Source organism: Cyclopterus lumpus, chromosome 24 (assembly GCF_009769545.1).
Source record: "Cyclopterus lumpus isolate fCycLum1 chromosome 24, fCycLum1.pri, whole genome shotgun sequence".
NCBI lineage: Eukaryota > Metazoa > Chordata > Actinopteri > Perciformes > Cyclopteridae > Cyclopterus > Cyclopterus lumpus.
The window spans coordinates 197,012-216,384 of NC_046989.1; the positions used below are offsets into that span (position 1 = coordinate 197,012).

Here is a 19,373-nt window from a genome sequence, read left to right on the forward strand (position 1 = left end):
CTCAGTCCTGTCAGTAGGTATACTAGTACTCAGTCCTGTCTGTCGGCACTAGTACTCAGTCCTGTCTGTCGGCACTAGTACTCAGTCCTGTCTGTTGGCACTAGTACTCAGTCCTGTCTGTCGGCACTAGTACTCAGTCCTGTCTGTTGGCACTAGTACTCAGTCCTGTCTGTCGGCACTAGTACTCAGTCCTGTCTGTTGGCACTAGTACTCAGTCCTGTCTGTAGGTACTCTGTGTCTCTAGTATCAGTATAAGTTGTAGTCGCTGACCGAGCACAGCGGCAGACAGCGTGGTCTTGATGATGGGCAGCGAGGCGTCGTAGGCCTCGTGTAGGACGTGGACCTGTTGGTTCTTCAGAAGGTTCTTGGTCAGGATGCTCTGCAGACCCTCTAGTATCCGGACCCACTTCCTCTTCTCCACCTCACTCTCCGCCAACACCAGCAGAGATACCGCCGACTGCTGCGATATCAACTGTGACGACGTCACCTGATTGTGGCAAAAACAAGGATCAGAGTCACATGGAGGTCGGAGGTCAAACAGTGAGCGGTCATATGGGACAGGGTGTCCTACCCTGAAGATGCAGGGGATGTCCTTCCTGGTGGCGTGGATCACGTCCGAGGCCAAAACAGAGTTGACGGAAAACTCCTCTTCTCTGCAACACACAAGAACATGTTTCCCATTAGAGCTTCCTGTGATCCATATAAGTCTTTACATGAATTCAAATCAAGAATAATGATCAAATGACTCCATCTGTTAACCTTCTGTTAAATAGAGTGCTGACAGTCACCTGAGATCCAGCACCAGACTGGCCCCCACCCCCGGCTGGGTGGACTTTCCCTCTGGAACGTCGTAGAGGAACAATTTACAGTCAGAGACCAAGGCGAAGGCTCGCTGCCAGCCCTTCTTCACGCCACTGGGCTTCGGGATCTGAAAGAAAGATACCTCATGACCCCATCTCTTACCCTGACGTAGCCCTTGTAGGCGGTGCTCATACCTCATGATCGTATCCCTTACCCTGACGTAGCCCTTGTAGGCAGTGCTCATACCTCATGACCCCATCTCTTACCCTGACGTAGCCCTTGTAGGCGGTGTTCATACCTCATGATTGTATCCCTTACCCTGACGTAGCCCTTGTAGGCGGTGCCCATACCTCATGATCGTATCCCTTACCCTGACGTAGCCCTTGTAGGCGGTGCTCATACCTCATGATCGTATCCCTTACCCTGACGTAGCCCTTGTAGGCGGTGCTCATACCTCATGATCGTATCCCTTACCCTGACGTAGCCCTTGTAGGCGGTGCCCATACCTCATGATCGTATCCCTTACCCTGACGTAGCCCTTGTAGGCAGTGCTCATACCTCATGATCGTATCCCTTACCCTGACGTAGCCCTTGTAGGCGGTGCCCATACCTCATGATCGTATCCCTTACCCTGACGTAGCCCTTGTAGGCGGTGCTCATACCTCATGATCGTATCCCTTACCCTGACGTAGCCCTTGTAGGCGGTGCCCATACCTCATGATCGTATCCCTTACCCTGACGTAGCCCTTGTAGGCAGTGCTCATACCTCATGATCGTATCCCTTACCCTGACGTAGCCCTTGTAGGCGGTGCCCATACCTCATGATCGTATCCCTTACCCTGACGTAGCCCTTGTAGGCGGTGCTCATACCTCATGATCGTATCCCTTACCCTGACGTAGCCCTTGTAGGCGGTGCTCATACCTCATGATCGTATCTCTTACCTTGACGTAGCCCTTGTAGGCGGTGCTCATACCTCATGATCGTATCCCTTACCCTGACGTAGCCCTTGTAGGCGGTGCCCATACCTCATGATCGTATCCCTTACCCTGACGTAGCCCTTGTAGGCGGTGCTCATACCTCATGATCGTATCCCTTACCCTGACGTAGCCCTTGTAGGCGGTGCCCATACCTCATGATCGTATCCCTTACCCTGACGTAGCCCTTGTAGGCGGTGCTCATACCTCATGATCGTATCCCTTACCCTGACGTAGCCCTTGTAGGCGGTGCCCATACCTCATGATCGTATCCCTTACCCTGACGTAGCCCTTGTAGGCAGTGCTCATACCTCATGATCGTATCCCTTACCCTGACGTAGCCCTTGTAGGTGGTGCCCATACCTCATGATCGTATCCCTTACCCTGACGTAGCCCTTGTAGGCAGTGCTCATACCTCATGATCGTATCCCTTACCCTGACGTAGCCCTTGTAGGCAGTGCTCATACCTCATGATCGTATCCCTTACCCTGACGTAGCCCTTGTAGGCGGTGCCCATATCTCATGATCGTATCCCTTACCCTGACGTAGCCCTTGTAGGCAGTGCTCATACCTCATGATCGTATCCCTTACCCTGACGTAGCCCTTGTAGGCGGTGCCCATACCTCATGATTGTATCTCTTACCCTGACGTAGCCCTTGTAGGAGGTGCCCATACCTCATGGCCCCATCTCTTACCCTGACATAGCCCTTGTAGGCAGTGCCCATACCTCATGATCGTAACTCTTACCCTGACGTAGCCCTTGTAGGCGGTGCCGATCCCTCTCTGGACGTCGATGCCCTGCGGCCTCTTGGCATGCTCTGCTGGGATTGGACAGACCAGGGGGGCGTGGTCTTTACAGGAAACGTGGCAGATGAAGGAGCACACTGAGGAGAGACAGACAGAGTCAGGACCTTTGGGTGGTCTACTCTGGGACATATAACTATGTTCAGTGATCAACGATGATCGGCCCCTCTGTCACATTCTTTGGTCTGTATGTTTTTAAAGATTACTCCACGTAAACTAAAAGCTTTGCAGTTTAGCATCGCAAAGGTCTTAATATTGTGCTACCCAAATTTTAAGCCGATCCGGGGAAATCTGTAGCAAGAGTTAGTTAAAGTGCTTGGAAATGGCCCAAAATAGTACATTCAATTAAAAAAGGCCGACTTTCTTTGGGGTTTATGTTTTACCTCCAGAAGTCTTCACGTTACATAATTTCATACATCTAGGGGCCACACCCAAAACCCTTAAAACATAAATATTCACTACTTCTAATGGAAGTACAACGTGTTTTACGCTTTTGAGCTCCTTTAGCCGCTGTAGAATTAGATAATTTACTAAAGCTATATATAAATTAGGATTTAATAATTTGCTATGACTTAACATGGTTATTGAAGAATATCTATGTGTAGATTATTATTTAATGGTTTACTATATTATTGAAGAATATCTATGTGTAGATTATTGTTTGACAATATACTGTATTATTAAAGGATGTCTGTGTAAGTTGTGTAAGTTATTATTGTTAATAGTTGTTATTATTAGTATTCATTTTAATTAAACACTTTATATTATAACTTTTCGTCTCTGGACTTTTCTTCGGGTCCACCCAAAGGTTTTTGACAACACACAACACCGATCAAACGTTTGATTCACTAGAAGAAGAATTTGAAAACCGAGATTTAATGGTAACATTAGTGGGAACAACTTTTCTTCCTAACTGTGTCATGAGCTTTCGAGATTAAGATCATAAGAAGGCTGTTAGCTAATGAGAAACTGTTACCTGGAGGCAAAAGTGTGCATTAGTGCATGTTGTGTACCTTCACAGGCGTATCCCTGTCTGAGGAGTCCCACCATCAGCGAGGTGCAGTGTGTGCACTGAGTCGGACTGGAAAAGGTCTTGATGCTCAGCTGGTGAGCTTTGGGCTGTGAACATAACACACAAACATGATGTTCAATATAACACTTGAACAAAGAAAAAGATGCTATTGGAAGAAAAGTTTGAAAACTGACGAGTAAAAGATTCAGAAACATCACATGACAAACTGGATTATTGAAGTACCACAGTCGATCTGGACCAGTTAAAAACGCCACTCACCTCTCAGGACAGCTACTGTAGCGTTAAACCTACATTACACTTTCTACATCCGCCACGGTCCAACAGGGTCTGCTAGGTTGTGCTTAAGTCCGCCAGGGACTGCTTAAGTCCGCCAGGGTCCACTAGGGTGTGCTTATGTCCACCAGATCTGCCAGGGTCTGCTTGTGTTCGACATGGTCTGCTTGGGTGTGTTATGTCTGCCAGGATCTACGTCCAGCAGGGTCTGCTAGGGTGTGTTTATGTCCGCCATGGTCTGCTAGGGTGTGCTTATGTCCGCCATGGTCTGCCAGGGTGTGCTTATGTCCGCCAGGCTCTGACAGGGTGTGCTTATGTCCGGACTCTACACTACAGCACCGGTTTCAACACACAGACTGGAGTATGTTTGTCACCCAAGGACACCTTGGACTCCCACACAGACATTGTCTCTTTTGCCTCCATCCGTTCTGGACTACATCAGCACCAACATTGATAGTGTCACCTCCAGACACATCAAGACGTTCCCGAATCAGAAGCCATGGATGAGCAGTGAGGTCCGCCTCCTACTGAAGGCCTGCGACACCGCCTTCAGATCAGGTGATCTGCAGGCCTACAGCCCATCCAGAGCCAATCTGAAGAGGGGCATCAAGAGGGCCAAGCACAGACACAAGCTAAGGGTTGAGGAGTATTTCCACAATAACTCCGACCCTAGACGCATGTGGCAAGGCATCCAGGCCATTACAGACTACAAAGCCTCCAACACCACCCACCCAACCGGCGACACCTCCCTTCCTGACGAGCTGAACAACTTTTATGCTCGCTTCAACAGGGATAACCAGGAAGTGGCCATCAGTTGTTCCTGATCCGATGTGAGGTCCTGGGACAGGGATGTCGTATGTGTACAGATTGTAAAGCCCTCTGAGGCAAATTTGTAATTTGTGATATTGGGCTATACAATATGAATCGCCACCTTAACGTGGTGGAGGAGTTTGAGTGGCTCAGTGATCCTGGGAGCTATGTTGTCCGGGGCGTCAGCCCCTGGTAGGGTCTCCCAAGGCAAACAGGTCTCGGGGGAGAGCCCAGACTAAGAGCGGTTCAATAAACCCTGATGAATAGCAGCCCACGGATTGTAGCCACCTTGCCCGGACAAGGGAAACCGGGGCACCCTCCCGGAGCCAGACCCAGGAGGGGAGCTCGTCGGCGAGCGTCTGGTGGCCGGGCTTTCGCCCATGGGGCCCGGTCGGGCTCAGCCCGAAAGAACAACATGGAGCAGCTGTCACCCTGTGGACCCACCACCCGCAGGGTGAATTATCGGGGTCGGGTGCTATGTAGACCGGGCGGCGGGCCAGGCGGGAGACCTGGGCGGGCCGATCGCCGGCAGCATAGACTAGCTCTAGGGACGTGGAACGTCACCTCACTAGCGGGGAAAGAGCCGGAGCTGGTGCAGGAGGTGGAGCGGTACCAGCTAGATATAGTTGGGCTCACCTCCACGCACAGCATGGGCTCTGGAACCAAGCTCCTGGAGAAGGGTTGGACTTTGTCCTTTTCTGGAGTTGCCCAGGGTGAGAGGCGCCGGGCGGGAGTGGGGATACTCACGAGCCCCCGGCTGAGCGCCGCTGTGTTGGAGTTTTCCCCGGGGAACGAGAGGGTCGCCTCCCTGCGCCTACGGGTTGCGGGGAGTAAGGCTCTGACTGTTGTTTGTGCTTATGCACCGAACAGCATTTCGGAGTATCCGGCCTTCTTGGAGTCGGTGGGAGGGGTCCTGGAAAGGGCGCCGCCTGCCGACTCCATAGTTCTCCTGGGAGACTTCAACGCTCACGTGGGCAATGACAGAGAAACCTGGCGGGGCGTGATTGGGAGGAACGGCTTGCCCGATCTGAACCCGAATGGTGTTTTGTTGTTGGACTTCTGTGCTAGCCACAGTTTGTCCATAACGAACACCATGTTCGAACATAAGGTGGCTCATAAGTGTACCTGGTACCAGAACACCTTAGGCCGGAGATCAATGATCGACTTTGTAATCGTATCATCTGATCTGCGGCCGTATGTCTTGGACACTCGGGTGAAGAGAGGAGCAGAGCTGTCAACTGATCACCACCTGGTGGTGAGTTGGATCAGATGGCGGGGGACTCGGCTAGAGAGACCTGGCAAGCCCAAACGTGTAGTGAGGGTGAACTGGGAACGTCTGGCAGAGGATCCTGTCCGGGAGGTCTTCAACTCCCACCTCCGGAAGAACTTCTCACAAATCCCGAGGGAGGCTGGGGACATGGAATCCGAGTGGACCTTGTTCAAAGCCTCTATTGTGGACGCGGCTGCTCGGGGCTGTGGCCGGAAGGTCATCGGTGCCTGTCGTGGCGGCAACCCTAGAACCCGGTGGTGGACACCGGGGGTGAGGGTAGCCGTCAAACTGAAGAAGGAGGCCTTTCGGGCCTGGCTGGCCCAGGGGTCTCCTGAAGCAGCTGACGGGTACCGGCGGGCCAAAAGGGCTGCAGCGACGATGGTCGCGGAGGCTAAAACTCGGGCATGGGAGGAGTTCGGGGAGGCCATGGAGAAGGACTTTCGGTTGGCCTCAAGGAAGTTCTGGCAAACCATCCGACGGCTCAGGAAGGGAAAGCAGGGTCTACCCCAGGCTGTTCTCAGCAGGGGGGGGGAACTGCTGACCCGGACTGGGGACATCGTCGGGCGGTGGAAAGAGCACTTTGAGGAACTCCTAAACCCGGCCAACATGTCCCCCGGAGAGGGGGCAGCGCCGGAAGACTTTGGGGTGGATTCACCCATATCCCTGGCAGAGGTCGCTAAGGTAGTCAAAAAGCTCCTTGGTGGCAAGGCGCCAGGGGTGGATGAGATCCGCCCTGAGATGCTGAAAGCGCTGGACATTGTTGGGCTGTCTTGGTTGACACGCCTTTTCAGTGTCGCATGGGGGTCGGGAACAGTGCCCATGGACTGGCAGACCGGGGTGGTGGTTCCCATCTTCAAGAAGGGGGACCGGAGAGTGTGCTCGAACTATCGTGGTATCACACTGCTCAGCCTCCCGGGAAAAGCTTATGCCAGGGTGCTGGAGAGGAGGCTCCGACCGCTTGTCGAACCTCAGATTCAGGACGAACAGTGCGGATTCCGTCCCGGTCGTGGAACAGTGGACCAGCTCTTTACCCTCGCAAGATTACTGGAGGGGTCCTGGGAGTTTGCCCAACCAGTTTACATGTGCTTTGTAGACCTGGAGAAGGCTTTCGACCGGGTCCCTCGGGGGTTTTTGTGGGGGGTGCTGCGGGAGTATGGGGTGCCGGACCCGTTGGCACGGGCCATCCGGTCTCTGTATGCCTGCAGTAGGAGCTGTGTTCGTCTCCTCGGTAGTAAGTCAGACTCATTCCCGGTGGGTGTTGGCCTTCGCCAGGGCTGCCCTTTATCACCGGTCCTGTTCGTGACCTTCATGGACAGGATATCTAGGCGCAGCCAGGGGGCGGAGAGGATCCGGTTCGGGAGTCTCGGGATCGCCTCTCTGCTGTTTGCGGATGATGTGGTCCTGTTTGCCTCCTCGGACCGTGACCTCCAGCATTCACTGGGGCGTTTTGCAGCCGAGTGCGAAGCGGCAGGGATGAGAGTTAGCACCTCCAAATCTGAGGCCATGGTGCTCTGCCGGAAACCGGCGGATTGCTCCCTCCAGGTGGGGGCAAACTGCCTACCCCAAGCGAAGGAGTTCAAGTATCTCGGGGTCTTGTTCACGAGTGAGGGTAAGGTGGAGCGGGAGATCGATAGGCGGATCGGTGCGGCTGCAGCAGTAAAACAGGCGCTGTACCGGTCCGTCTTAGTGAAGAGGGAGCTGAGCCGGAAGGCAAAGCTCTCCATTTACTGGTCGGTCTACGTTCCAACCCTCACCTATGGTCACGAACTCTGGGTCGTGACCGAAAGAACGAGATCTCGGATACAAGCGGCCGAAATGAGCTTCCTCCGTAGGGTGGCCGGGCTCAGCCTTAGAGATAGGGTAAGGAGCTCGGACATCAGGGGGGAGCTTGGAGTCGAGTCGCTGCTCCTTCGTGTCGAAAGGAGTCAGCTGAGGTGGTTCGGGCATCTAGTTAGGATGCCTCCTGGACGCCTCCCATTAGAGGTTTTCCGGGCACGTCCAACTGGTAGGAGGCCCCGGGGAAGACCGAGGACACGCTGGAGGGATTATATCTCCCGGCTGGCCTTGGAACGCCTCGGGATCCCCCAGAATGAGCTGGAAAGTGCTGCGGGTGAGAGGGAAGCCTGGGTCGGCCTGCTGAACCTGCTGCCACCGCGACCCGACCCCGGATAAGCGGGTGATAATGGATGGATGGATGGATGGATGGGCTATACAAAATAAACTGAATTGAAATTGAATTGAACACCATCATCCCCTCAAAAGTGAATACCAAACTAGGTAACCTTGGCATCAACACCTCCCTCTGCAGCTGGATGCTGGATCTCCTCACCAACAGACACCAGTGTAGTGTGTCCTCTACCCTCACCCTGAGCACTGGTGTTCCACAGGGCTGTGTGCTGAGTCCTCTCCTCTACTCCCTGTTCACCCACGACTGAACACCTGTACATGGTTCCAACACCATCATCAAGTTTGCAGACGACACAACGGTGGTGGGCCTCATCAACAACAACGATGAGTCGGCCTACAGGGAGGAGGTCCGGCAACTGGTACTGTGGTGCACCAACAACAACCTTGCCCTCAACACCGGAAAGATCAAGGAGATCATTGTGGACTTGAGAAAAGACCAAACGCTGCACACACGCCCCCATCCACATCAACGGACCTCTCTTGGACCCTCAACACCTCAACCCTGGTCAAGAAGGCACACCAGCATCTCTTTTTCCTGAGACTGAAGAAGATCCACATGTCTCCTCAGATTCTGGTGAACTTCTACCGCTGCACCATCGAGAGCATCCTTACTAACTGCATCACAGTTTGGTATGGGAACTGCTCTGCTTCAGACAGCAAACTCCTACAGAGGGTGGTTAAAACGGCCCAACGCGTCACCGGAACTTCACTCGCTGACATGGAGTCCATCCACCTCAAGCACTGCCTGCGGAGGGCTCGCAGCATCGTCAGGGACCCCTCACATCCCAGCCAGACTGTTTGCCCCCCTTTCCTCTGGGAGGTGCTACAGGAACCAGCAGGCTCAGGAACAGTTGACATTCACCAAAGGTCTACCAGGGTCAGCTAGGGTTGGTAAAGGTCTACCAGGGTCAGCTAGGGTTGGTAAAGGTCTACCAGGGTCAGCTAGGGTTGGCAAAGGTCTACCAGGTCAGCTAGGGTTGGTAAAGGTCTACCAGGGTCAGCTAGGGTTGGTAAAGGTCTACCAGGGTCAGCTAGGGTTGGCAAAGGTCTACCAGGTCAGCTAGGGTTAGCTAAGATCTACCAGGTCAGCTAGGGTTGGCTAAGATCTACCAGGTCAGCTAGGGTTGGCTAAGATCTACCAGGTCAGCTAGGGTTGGCTAAGATCTACCAGGTCAGCTAGGGTTGGCTAAGATCTACCAGGTCAGCTAGGGTTGTCCAGGTTCTGTCATCAGAGAGTTTACGCGTCGGTTTGGTACGGACATTTGTGTACCTCCACTTTGTTGTGACTGCGCAGACGCAAAGCGATTTACTGCACATGTACCGCTTCCTCCAAGTAGTATGAACAGAACTACTACGCTACCGTGGGGTCCATGTCGGCTTGGGAGAATAATTAAGCTTTACTGGTACCACACTATATTTACTATTCCTACACCCTCCAGGTAATGTCTCACCTCGGGACACGGTAGCGTACCTTTGGTGTGGTCAGTGCTGAGCTCTGGTAGGTGGGGGAGGGGCTCGCTGGGAACGAAGCAGCTTTAACTTCCTGTTGAAACAAAGGGTACAAGACTAAGGACAGGTCAATGACCACCAACCCTCACTTTGATGGAAGAATTATAGGTACTCCTCTGTCGTTTTCAGCGTTTCAGAATCGTGGCGGTTTCTTGTCAAAGGTTTCTGACCTTGAACGATAACTGCAGTCTTGTTTGAAATAGAGGCGTTTAAATGTGCAATTCTTAGGGTGTCACTCTGAGTCCACAATTCTAAGGAAGGAACTTTATATCAACAACTTGAGTGCCTCAGTTTACGAGGTTCACCTGAACGCACCATGAGTTCCTGTAGGAGTACAAAGCAATCCACTGGTGACTTCAGTCTCTAAATCTTCTGCAGATTAGTAAAATACGATATGTTGTTTAGCTCTTTCCTTCTAAAGGACACAAGTCAACGTGGGAGGAGAAGAAATACTGCGAAAAAAGACTGCTCTTTGATGTTGAGGTCAAAAACTTATTCTGATCCATTTTCGAGATGGTAAGGTCTTTATTACATATGTAGACATCTGTGTTTGTGACTGACCTCGTGTTCGGAGATGGCGGAGGGTGAAGGGGGCGTGGTCGCTGACTTCAAGGGGGTGGAGTTGATGTCCGTGGTCTGCATGTAAAAGAGAGGAAACGTTGATCAATGAAGACTGTTGACACACTTCAACATGCATGAAAACAGAACTGGGTTTTTATTGACGACTATAGATGGAAAATAGTTTATTCAGTAAAGAAGTACAGCTCATTATGGAAAGGTATTAGTTCAGTAGCATTAAAATAAAGTAAGCCAAATTCAAAACTGATTCTTCAGTCAAACTCTATTAAAATATTATATATTAAATCTAAAGCTTTAAAAGTTGTTTTCAATATTTATCAGTTACATTTCCAAATATTTATCAGTCATTTTTTATAATCTACATGAACTCTTCTTTAAAAGCTGTTTGCTGAACAGCAAGTAGCTTTTAAAAGGTCTGAAACAGAAGCAGCTTGATTATTCTCTGGTCTTGCTCCGATAAAGTTATGAAATCCAAATAGTTCTGTGTGTTTCTGATTCAGTGTGATTGTAGCAGGAAGGCGTGAATAGAACATAAACACTGAAATGTTTCTGATGCTACTCTGAGGTGAAAGCAGGCCTTGTTTTCTCCAATTACTTTAAAGCACAGATGTTTGGTTTTCCTCAAATTGTCATATTCAGCTTTGTAGACACGTTTACTATCATCTACCAGTTTATATTCATTAAAAAAATAAAATATTCAGCTGTTCTCTTTATAGACATGTTTACTATCTACCAGTTTATATTCAGCTGTTCTCTTTATAGACATGTTTACTATCTACCAGTTTATATTCAGCTGTTCTCTTTATAGACATGTTTACTATCTACCAGTTTATATTCAGCTGTTCTCTTTATAGACATGTTTACTATCTACCAGTTTATATTCAGCTGTTCTCTTTATAGACATGTTTACTATCTACCAGTTTATATTCAGCTGTTCTCTTTATAGACATGTTTACTATCTACCAGTTTATATTCAGCTATTCTCTTTATAGACATGTTTACTATCTACCAGTTTATATTCAGCTATTCTCTTTATAGACATGTTTACTATCTACCAGTTTATATTCAGCTGTTCTCTTTATAGACATGTTTACTATCTACCAGTTTATATTCAGCTGTTCTCTTTATAGACATGTTTACTATCTACCAGTTTATATTCATTAAAAAAATAAAATATTCAGCTGTTCTCTTTATAGACATGTTTACTATCTACCAGTTTATATTCAGCTGTTCTCTTTATTTACTGTGATACTGAACCGATTGTTTTTTCATCATAATAGTTTATTTAGTGTAGTGTATTAACTGGATCCCCATTAGCTGACGGGGTCCACAGAAAGGACAAAATGTAAAACATACAAACATGCAAAACATGACGTGAAACAAAGTTAAAAAACAGTACAAACAGAATTAAAATGTTTAAAAAGTGCAGTGGAGGACTGTGATGTATATTGTGCAGTACATCCGTAATGTATACAAAGAAAGATCAGATGACTCCAAAAGTGATGGAAACTGTCAAGTAGTTCATGTCAACTGGTGGACATGAACTAATTATGCCAAATTATTACCTGTATGAGATAGATGATGAGGTAGTAAATTCCAAGCAGTAATTGCACGAAATAAGACTATTGTTGTGGATGGACCTCAGAGATAATAATATGAATATACGTTTCATCTTTCACTGATTTATGATATGAGAGAAAGAGGAACAGTTTTTACTTTAATCTACTTCCTGCAGTATCTCTGCTTGCTTTCCAGCTCTGTGGCGCCCCCCTGTGGAGGATTTGTCTGTGACAGCCTATAGTCTGCAGTCTTTTCATCTTAATGGCTGCCAGAGCCACAGTATATTAATTTATTCATAACATTTTAGATGTGACGTGGTATTTTCATTGGAGAAGAACATGGAATATGGTCAAAAGCTCTACAAGCTAATATTTCAAGGTAGCTACAATCTTTAGCGCGCTAACAGTCAGTGATGGCTTTCCTATCTGCTCATTGGCTGACGGCAGCATGTGAACAACAAACTGATGTTCCTGAGAGGTCATTGGGGTTCAAGGTTAAATCACCTCAAACTGGAGTCTAGCTACAATTAACAGCCTACTATTAGCACTAAGCTAGCAGCTACAACTGAGGTTAGATCTGACAGCTAGCTGCCCCAGAGGATTGTGGGTACGGGTATCGGTATGCAGAGTATTGTGGGTAACATGGGAGATGGACTTACGTCTTCCCAGAGAGCGAGCAGCGAGGAGGAGGAGCAAACTGACGCCTCCATGTTGCAGAGAGAAACAAACAGCTTCAGATACTACACCTGAGTGACATCATCATCATCATCATGTGACATCATGTGACCTGCTGCTTGGTGAGTTCTGGGTTCATACGTGTGATTGGTTTAATACCAGCTACTCTTCATATTCTACTGTTAAAAGCAATGTAATATTCTTACTATTGTTTTGTTTCGGACTATGTTGGAGCCGAGGGAGGAAGGTAATATATTCAGAGAAAAACAACTCAAGGAATTAATGCCGTAACTTTGAGAAAGAACTTGAATATTCTCTGAGATTAAACTCATAAACCACAGACAGTTAAACACTGTGGTTTAAAATGTATACATTCTCATAGTATTTATTTATGTTCATAGAACATGAAAGAACCCCAGTCGGCTCCATTGAACAAGGATGTGAGTCGCACGGGTTGTAAAGTCGACGTTTCACATTCTTTTTGTCTTGCGACACCTTTAAATTATTTACTGTCTCCTAGCAACAGCTGGTTTCAGGTTTTCATTTCTGACAGTTAAATCATCATGTGGCCCTTTTGGGGGGTGCTGGGCCTCAGGTTGAGTATTAAGAGGTCACAAGGAAAAGAGGCTGGAAACAACTGAACAGACAGACAGGCGACTCACTCTGAAGCTGAGGTCAGGAGCCAAAGGAGACGTGTTGAAATATTCAAATATGGAGTCTTGGAAGTCGGGAAGCTTCAGACCTGCAGAGAGAGAATTAAATCAGTTAGTTTCACCTTGAACTGGACCCTGAGGGACCACCAAGCGGGACACCATAGGCCCATGAACTGGACCCTGAGGGACCGCCATAGGCCCATGAACTGGACCCTGAGGGACCACCAAGCGGGACACCATAGACCCATGAACTGGACCCTGAGGGACCGCCATAGGCCCATGAACTGGACCCTGAGGGACCGCCATAGGCCCATGAACTGGACCCTGAGGGACCGCCATAGGCCCATGAACTGGACCCTGAGGGACCGCCATAGGCCCATGAACTGGACCCAGAGGGACCACCAAGCGGGACACCATAGGCCCATGAACTGGACCCTGAGGGACCGCCAGAGGCCCATGAACTGGACCCTGAGGCACCACCAAGCGGGACACCATAGACCCATGAACTGGACCCTGAGGGACTACCAGGCGGGACCGCCAGAGGCCCATGAACTGGACCCTGAGGGACCGCCATAGGCCCATGAACTGGACCCTGAGGGACCGCCAGAGGCCCATGAACTGGACCCTGAGGGACCGCCAGAGGCCCATGAACTGGACCCAGAGGGACCACCAACCGGGACACCAGAGGTATATGAACTGGACACTGAGGGACCACCAAGCGGGACACCATAGGCCCATGAACTGGACCCTGAGGGACCACCAACCGGGACACCAGAGGTATATGAACTGGACACTGAGGGACCACCAAGCGGGACACCATAGGCCCATGAACTGGACCCTGAGGGACCACCAACCGGGACACCAGAGGTATATGAACTGGACACTGAGGGACCACCAAGCGGGACACCATAGGCCCATGAACTGGACCCTGAGGGACCACCAACCGGGACACCAGAGGTATATGAACTGGACACTGAGGGACCACCAAGCGGGACACCATAGGCCCATGAACTGGACCCTGAGGGACCACCAACCGGGACACCAGAGGTATATGAACTGGACACTGAGGGACCACCAAGCGGGACACCATAGGCCCATGAACTGGACCCTGAGGGACCACCAGGCGGGACCGCCAGAGGCCCTGAAGGACTCCAAGTTGTCTCACCCTTGTCAGAGCGGGAGCGGCTGTCCTCCATCTCTTTCCTCAGACTCTCCACCTGCTCCCCCATCTCCCAGCTCTTCTCCTCCGACTCCTTTAGCTTACTGCAGACAGACAGGCAGAGAGACAGGTGAGGAGACATGCAGGTGAGGAAGGAGAAGCTGTTAGTCTCTGTGTGACCTCTGACCTCTCCAGGTTGATGTTGGCAGCTTTGACTTTGCGCAGCTCATCCTGAACCAGCTGTTTGGCTCTGATCTCAGCATCCAGAGCCGACTGGAGCTCCAGGCGAGCCGACATGTCCAACTTCTGACTCCGACGCACCTTCCACAGGGGGTCCTGCAAGGGGGGAGGCAGTGGTAGAGAGGGAGGGAGGGAGTGGTAGAGAGGGAGGGGGCAGTGGTAGAGAGGGAGGGAGGGAGTGGTAGAGAGGGAGGGGGCAGTGGTAGAGAGGGAGGGGGCAGTGGTAGAGAGGGAGGGAGGGAGTGGTAGAGAGGGAGGGGGCAGTGGTAGAGAGGGAGGGAGGGAGGGAGTGGTAGAGAGGGAGGGAGGCAGTAGTAGAGAGGGAGGGAGGGAGGGAGTGGTAGAGAGGGAGGGAGGGAGGGAGGAAGGGAGTGGTAGAGAGGGAGGTAGAGAGGGAGGGAGGGAGGGAGGGAGAGAGGGAGGGAGGGAGGGAGGGAGTGGTAGAGAGGGAGGGAGGCAGTGGTAGAGAGGGAGGGAGGGAGGGAGGAAGGGAGTGGTAGAGAGGGAGGTAGAGAGGGAGGGAGGGAGGGAGGGAGGGAGGGAGGCAGACACAGTCAGTCTCTACAGAGCCTTGCAAAGTATTCACACTCTGTCATTTTGTTGGGTAAAACCTTCAATTAAAATAGATTTTTATTTGGATTTGATGTAATAGACCTACACTAGGAACATTGAATTAAAAAGAAAAGATTCTAAAAGTGAATTCTAAAATAACAATAAACGCTCAAAGTACCGTGTAGCCCCTAAACAACATTATTTAAGGAACCCGTTTTTTTTGGATTTCGTTCTGACAGAGGCCCCCCTGACAGAGGCCCCCCTGACAGAGGCCCCCCTGACAGAGGCCCCCCTGACAGAAGCCCCCCTGACAGAGGCCCCCCTGACAGAGGCCCCCCTGACAGAGGCCCCCCTGACAGAAGCCCCCCTGACAGAGGCCCCCCTGACAGAGGCCCCCCTGACAGAAGCCCCCCTGACAGAGGCCCCCCTGACAGAGGCCCCCCTGACAGAAGCCCCCCTGACAGAGGCCCCCCTGACAGAAGCCCCCCTGACAGAAGCCCCCCTGACAGAAGCCCCCTGACAGAAGCCCCCCTGACAGAGGCCCCCCTGACAGAGGCCCCCCTGACAGGGGCCCCCTGTGAGCTAAGCTAAAACACTTTTTCTTTAACAAAATAATTCCCGTCTCTAAAGGTGTGAGGGATCTGTGGTTTTGCTACTTGGTCCAGAACTGGTTCCCTACTGGCTCTGAATGTGTGTGTGTTACCAGAGGTCTTGTTCCTAGACTGGAGCTGCGCAGTGTTTCCAGCTCCTCTGTCATCTTGGTGGCCAGCGCCTGAAGGTAGCCTCGAGCGTCTTTCTCATCGCTCACCCTGAACACACAGAAACATGGTGATAACACAGAGCACCACCTCCTGGTCCACCAGACTCCTCCTGGTCTGACTTACCACTGGATGATCTCTGCGATCTGAGCCTCCCAGTGAGCCACGCTCTCCTTCTTAGACGACAGGTCCTGCAGATCGTCTTCCAGCTGACGATTCTGAGCCGTCAGCTGGTCCACAAAGTTACACAGCTAAGAGCCAATAACAGTTACTAGCTGAGCATGTGAGGTCACAGCATGTCATACTTGAGACTGATGGACTACTTCAAGACCACTTTAATGTATAGACCACTGTACTTCAGGAATACTGTACTTCAAGACTACTTTCATTTAAAGACTACTGTACTTCAGGACTACTTTTTATTTAAGACTACTGTACTTCAGGACTACTTTCATTTAAGACTACTGTACTTCAGGACAACTTTCATTTAAAGACTACTGTACTTCAAGACTACTTTTTATTTAAAGACTACTGTACTTCAAGACTACTTTCATTTAAGACTACTGTACTTCAGGACTACTTTCATTTAAGACTACTGTACTTCAAGACTACTTTCATTTAAAGACTACTGTACTTCAGGACTACTTTCATTTAAAGACTACTGTACTTCAAGACTACTTTCATTTAAGACTACTGTACTTCAAGACTACTTTCATTTAAAGACTACTGTACTTCAAGACTACTTTCATTTAAGACTACTGTACTTCAAGACTACTTTCATTTAAAGACTACTGTACTTCAAGACTACTTTCATTTAAGACTACTGTACTTCAGGACTACTTTCATTTAAAGACTACTGTACTTCAAGACTACTTTCATTTAAAGACTACTGTACTTCAGGACTACTTTCATTTAAAGACTACTGTACTTCAGGACTACTTTCATTTAAAGACTACTGTACTTCAGGACTACTTTCATTTAAAGACTACTGTACTTCAGGACTACTTTCATTTAAAGACTACTGTACTTCAGGACTACTTTCATTTAAAGACTACTGTACTTCAAGACTACTTTCATTTAAAGACTACTGTACTTCAGGACTACTTTCATTTAAAGACTACTGTACTTCAAGACTACTTTCATTTAAAGACTACTGTACTTCAGGACTACTTTCATTTAAAGACTACTGTACTTCAGGACTACTTTCATTTAAAGACTACTGTACTTCAGGACTACTTTCATTTAAAGACTACTGTACTTCAGGAATACTGTACTTCAAGACTACTTTCATTTAAAGACTACTGTACTTCAGGACTACTTTCATTTAAAGACTACTGTACTTCAAGACTACTTTCATTTAAGACTACTGTACTTCAGGACTACTTTCATTTAAAGACTACTGTACTTCAGGACTACTTTCATTTAAGACTACTTTCATTTAAAGACTACTGTACTTCAGGACTACTTTCATTTAAAGACTACTGTACTTCAAGACTACTTTCATTTAAGACTACTGTACTTCAGGACTACTTTCATTTAAGACTACTGTACTTCAAGACTACTGTACTTCAAGACTACTTTCATTTAAGACTACTGTACTTCAGGACTACTTTCATTTAAAGACTACTGTACTTCAGGACTACTTTCATTTAAGACTACTGTACTTCAAGACTACTTTCATTTAAAGACTACTGTACTTCAGGACTACTTTGATTTAAAGACTACTGTACTTCCAGATCTACATTTACTTCAAGACTACAGGACTTGAGGACTATAGTACTTCACCTTGTCAGTTTCAACCATAAGTTTGTGGTTTTCTTCTGTCAGAAGGTTTTTCTCTCGTTCAGATTTCTCCTTCAGAGCTGAAACAGCTTCATCCATCTCTGCTCGTCTGCAGGAAAAAACAAGACCTAGTCAGGACTCACCTGCCCCCGTGCGGACCTGGTTCAAGACTCACCTGCCCCTCTTAATAATAATACATTTGATTTGTGTAGCGCTTTAAAAAAGGTACTCAAGGCACTTTACATGTACAAGACAAACAATATAAACAAGAGAGAGGACAATAGTGAGAAACTCAATAAAAATTAAAGCTGCGAGCAGCGATGAACGGGTCCTCGCTCACCCGCTGCGGTCGGGGGCGCCGGCGGGACACCGACCCGCGCGGCCGAGAACGCGGGGCCACCGATCGTGCGTTTTACCGTTTGCCGCGTAACCCCGATATTCTTTCGCCAGTAGGTGGCGCGTCGACAGCGAGTGAAAATAAGCTTGTATCCTCAGGCCGCGACTTGTAACAAGCACGGGTAGTTTGGGGCAGATTAAAGCAAGTCCAGTTGAGCCAGTAGGGGGCGCTTTGAGAATGTGAACAAATACATGCATCACGTGTCTCTACGTGAAGTCTAGACCACATCATGTAAATTAAAGGTACAAAAAAAAGTGATGAAAAAAACACACAACTCTCACACTCAAGTCAGGTGTTTATCTCACTGCGCCACCAGTTTGCTGAAAAGATTTGATCGGAACTCGTATAGCTAGAAAATATTGGTGTCTAAAACACATCATTTTATTTCTTTAGTCGGTGTTCCAATGACAATTTCGAATGTTTTTTCTTGGGAATGTGTTCAGGGCTTGAGTGGCATCATGCATGATTATTTTTGGAAAGATTGGTTTAGTTAAAGCAACAGTCTCTAGCATAACAACAAACAGGAAGTGGGATTTTATTTGAATACGACAAGTGAGTATGGGTGAAAGCGACGTTTTTTTGCAGAATAATCATCTTTAAGGCCTTCTGATCATCCTGGAAAGAAGATTGAAGTCGATCGGATTTTTTTTGTGGGAGATAACGTTAAATGTATAACGGCAAAAAGTGCCAAAAACAAGCTAAAAACTCGCAAATTCTGTGAATTATTGTAGCGCCCCCTAGTGTTCAAATCGCACAAGATCTTTTGTACAAGTTAAGGCATGCCATGTGCACTTAGGACAAATGTTTCAAAGTGATTAGTCCCAATAGTGTTGACGCTATGAGCATTGAAAAACAAGACACGCCCCTAAGATGTTCATTGGGCCACAGATCCTTACCACAATGAGATATAAATAAACGGTTGACATATTCTACGTCATCTGGCTTCAATGATTTGATTGATATCAGGTTTTGTTGAATTAGACCAAGCATGTAGTTAAGAAAGTCAATTATGTGTTTTCCACAAAATTCAAAATGGCGGAAAATCTAAGTAGGCGGAGCTTAGGGGTCTGAGAGGGTTTTTTGTAGAGCAGGTGTAAGTGGACATGTGTGAAACATTTCAAGTCAATCGGACATTCTGGGTGAGGGGCGTCGCCGGTCAGAATTTTAGGGGGCGCTAGAGAGCAACTATGAATTGCAAAAATGTGACTCCTTGATCACATGGCTATTTTCACCAAGTCTGACAAGCGTGCCAAATTTGGCTAGTTTTCCAAATGGTTACGTAACCCAAAAATGGTTCCAATGTTCAAAAATAAAAAAGCCGGAATAATAAGAACCCTATCCATCCATCCATTTTCAA

The 19,373-nt window shown here is 48.6% G+C and overlaps 1 protein-coding gene across 3 annotated transcripts in view; it reads right to left on the minus strand.

Moving 5' to 3' along the window:
* cdc42bpb (CDC42 binding protein kinase beta (DMPK-like)) overlaps positions 1 to 19,373 on the minus strand; it is a 48,695-nt gene that overhangs the window by 5,488 nt on the left and 23,834 nt on the right. For 2 of the 3 annotated variants that reach the window (XM_034527008.1, XM_034527006.1), the window contains exons 15-28: positions 17,623 to 17,728; positions 15,964 to 16,088; positions 15,783 to 15,888; positions 14,475 to 14,623; positions 14,294 to 14,391; positions 13,138 to 13,217; positions 12,460 to 12,504; positions 10,224 to 10,298; positions 9,625 to 9,696; positions 3,594 to 3,699; positions 2,524 to 2,660; positions 789 to 928; positions 572 to 653; positions 271 to 487 (exon numbers count right to left, since the gene is read on the minus strand). In XM_034527008.1, coding sequence (XP_034382899.1) covers positions 271 to 487; positions 572 to 653; positions 789 to 928; positions 2,524 to 2,660; positions 3,594 to 3,699; positions 9,625 to 9,696; positions 10,224 to 10,298; positions 12,460 to 12,504; positions 13,138 to 13,217; positions 14,294 to 14,391; positions 14,475 to 14,623; positions 15,783 to 15,888; positions 15,964 to 16,088; positions 17,623 to 17,728 — 1,538 coding nt within the window. The remainder of the gene's footprint in view (positions 1 to 270; positions 488 to 571; positions 654 to 788; positions 929 to 2,523; positions 2,661 to 3,593; positions 3,700 to 9,624; positions 9,697 to 10,223; positions 10,299 to 12,459; positions 12,505 to 13,137; positions 13,218 to 14,293; positions 14,392 to 14,474; positions 14,624 to 15,782; positions 15,889 to 15,963; positions 16,089 to 17,622; positions 17,729 to 19,373) is intronic. The other variant, XM_034527007.1, reaches the window with a different exon arrangement.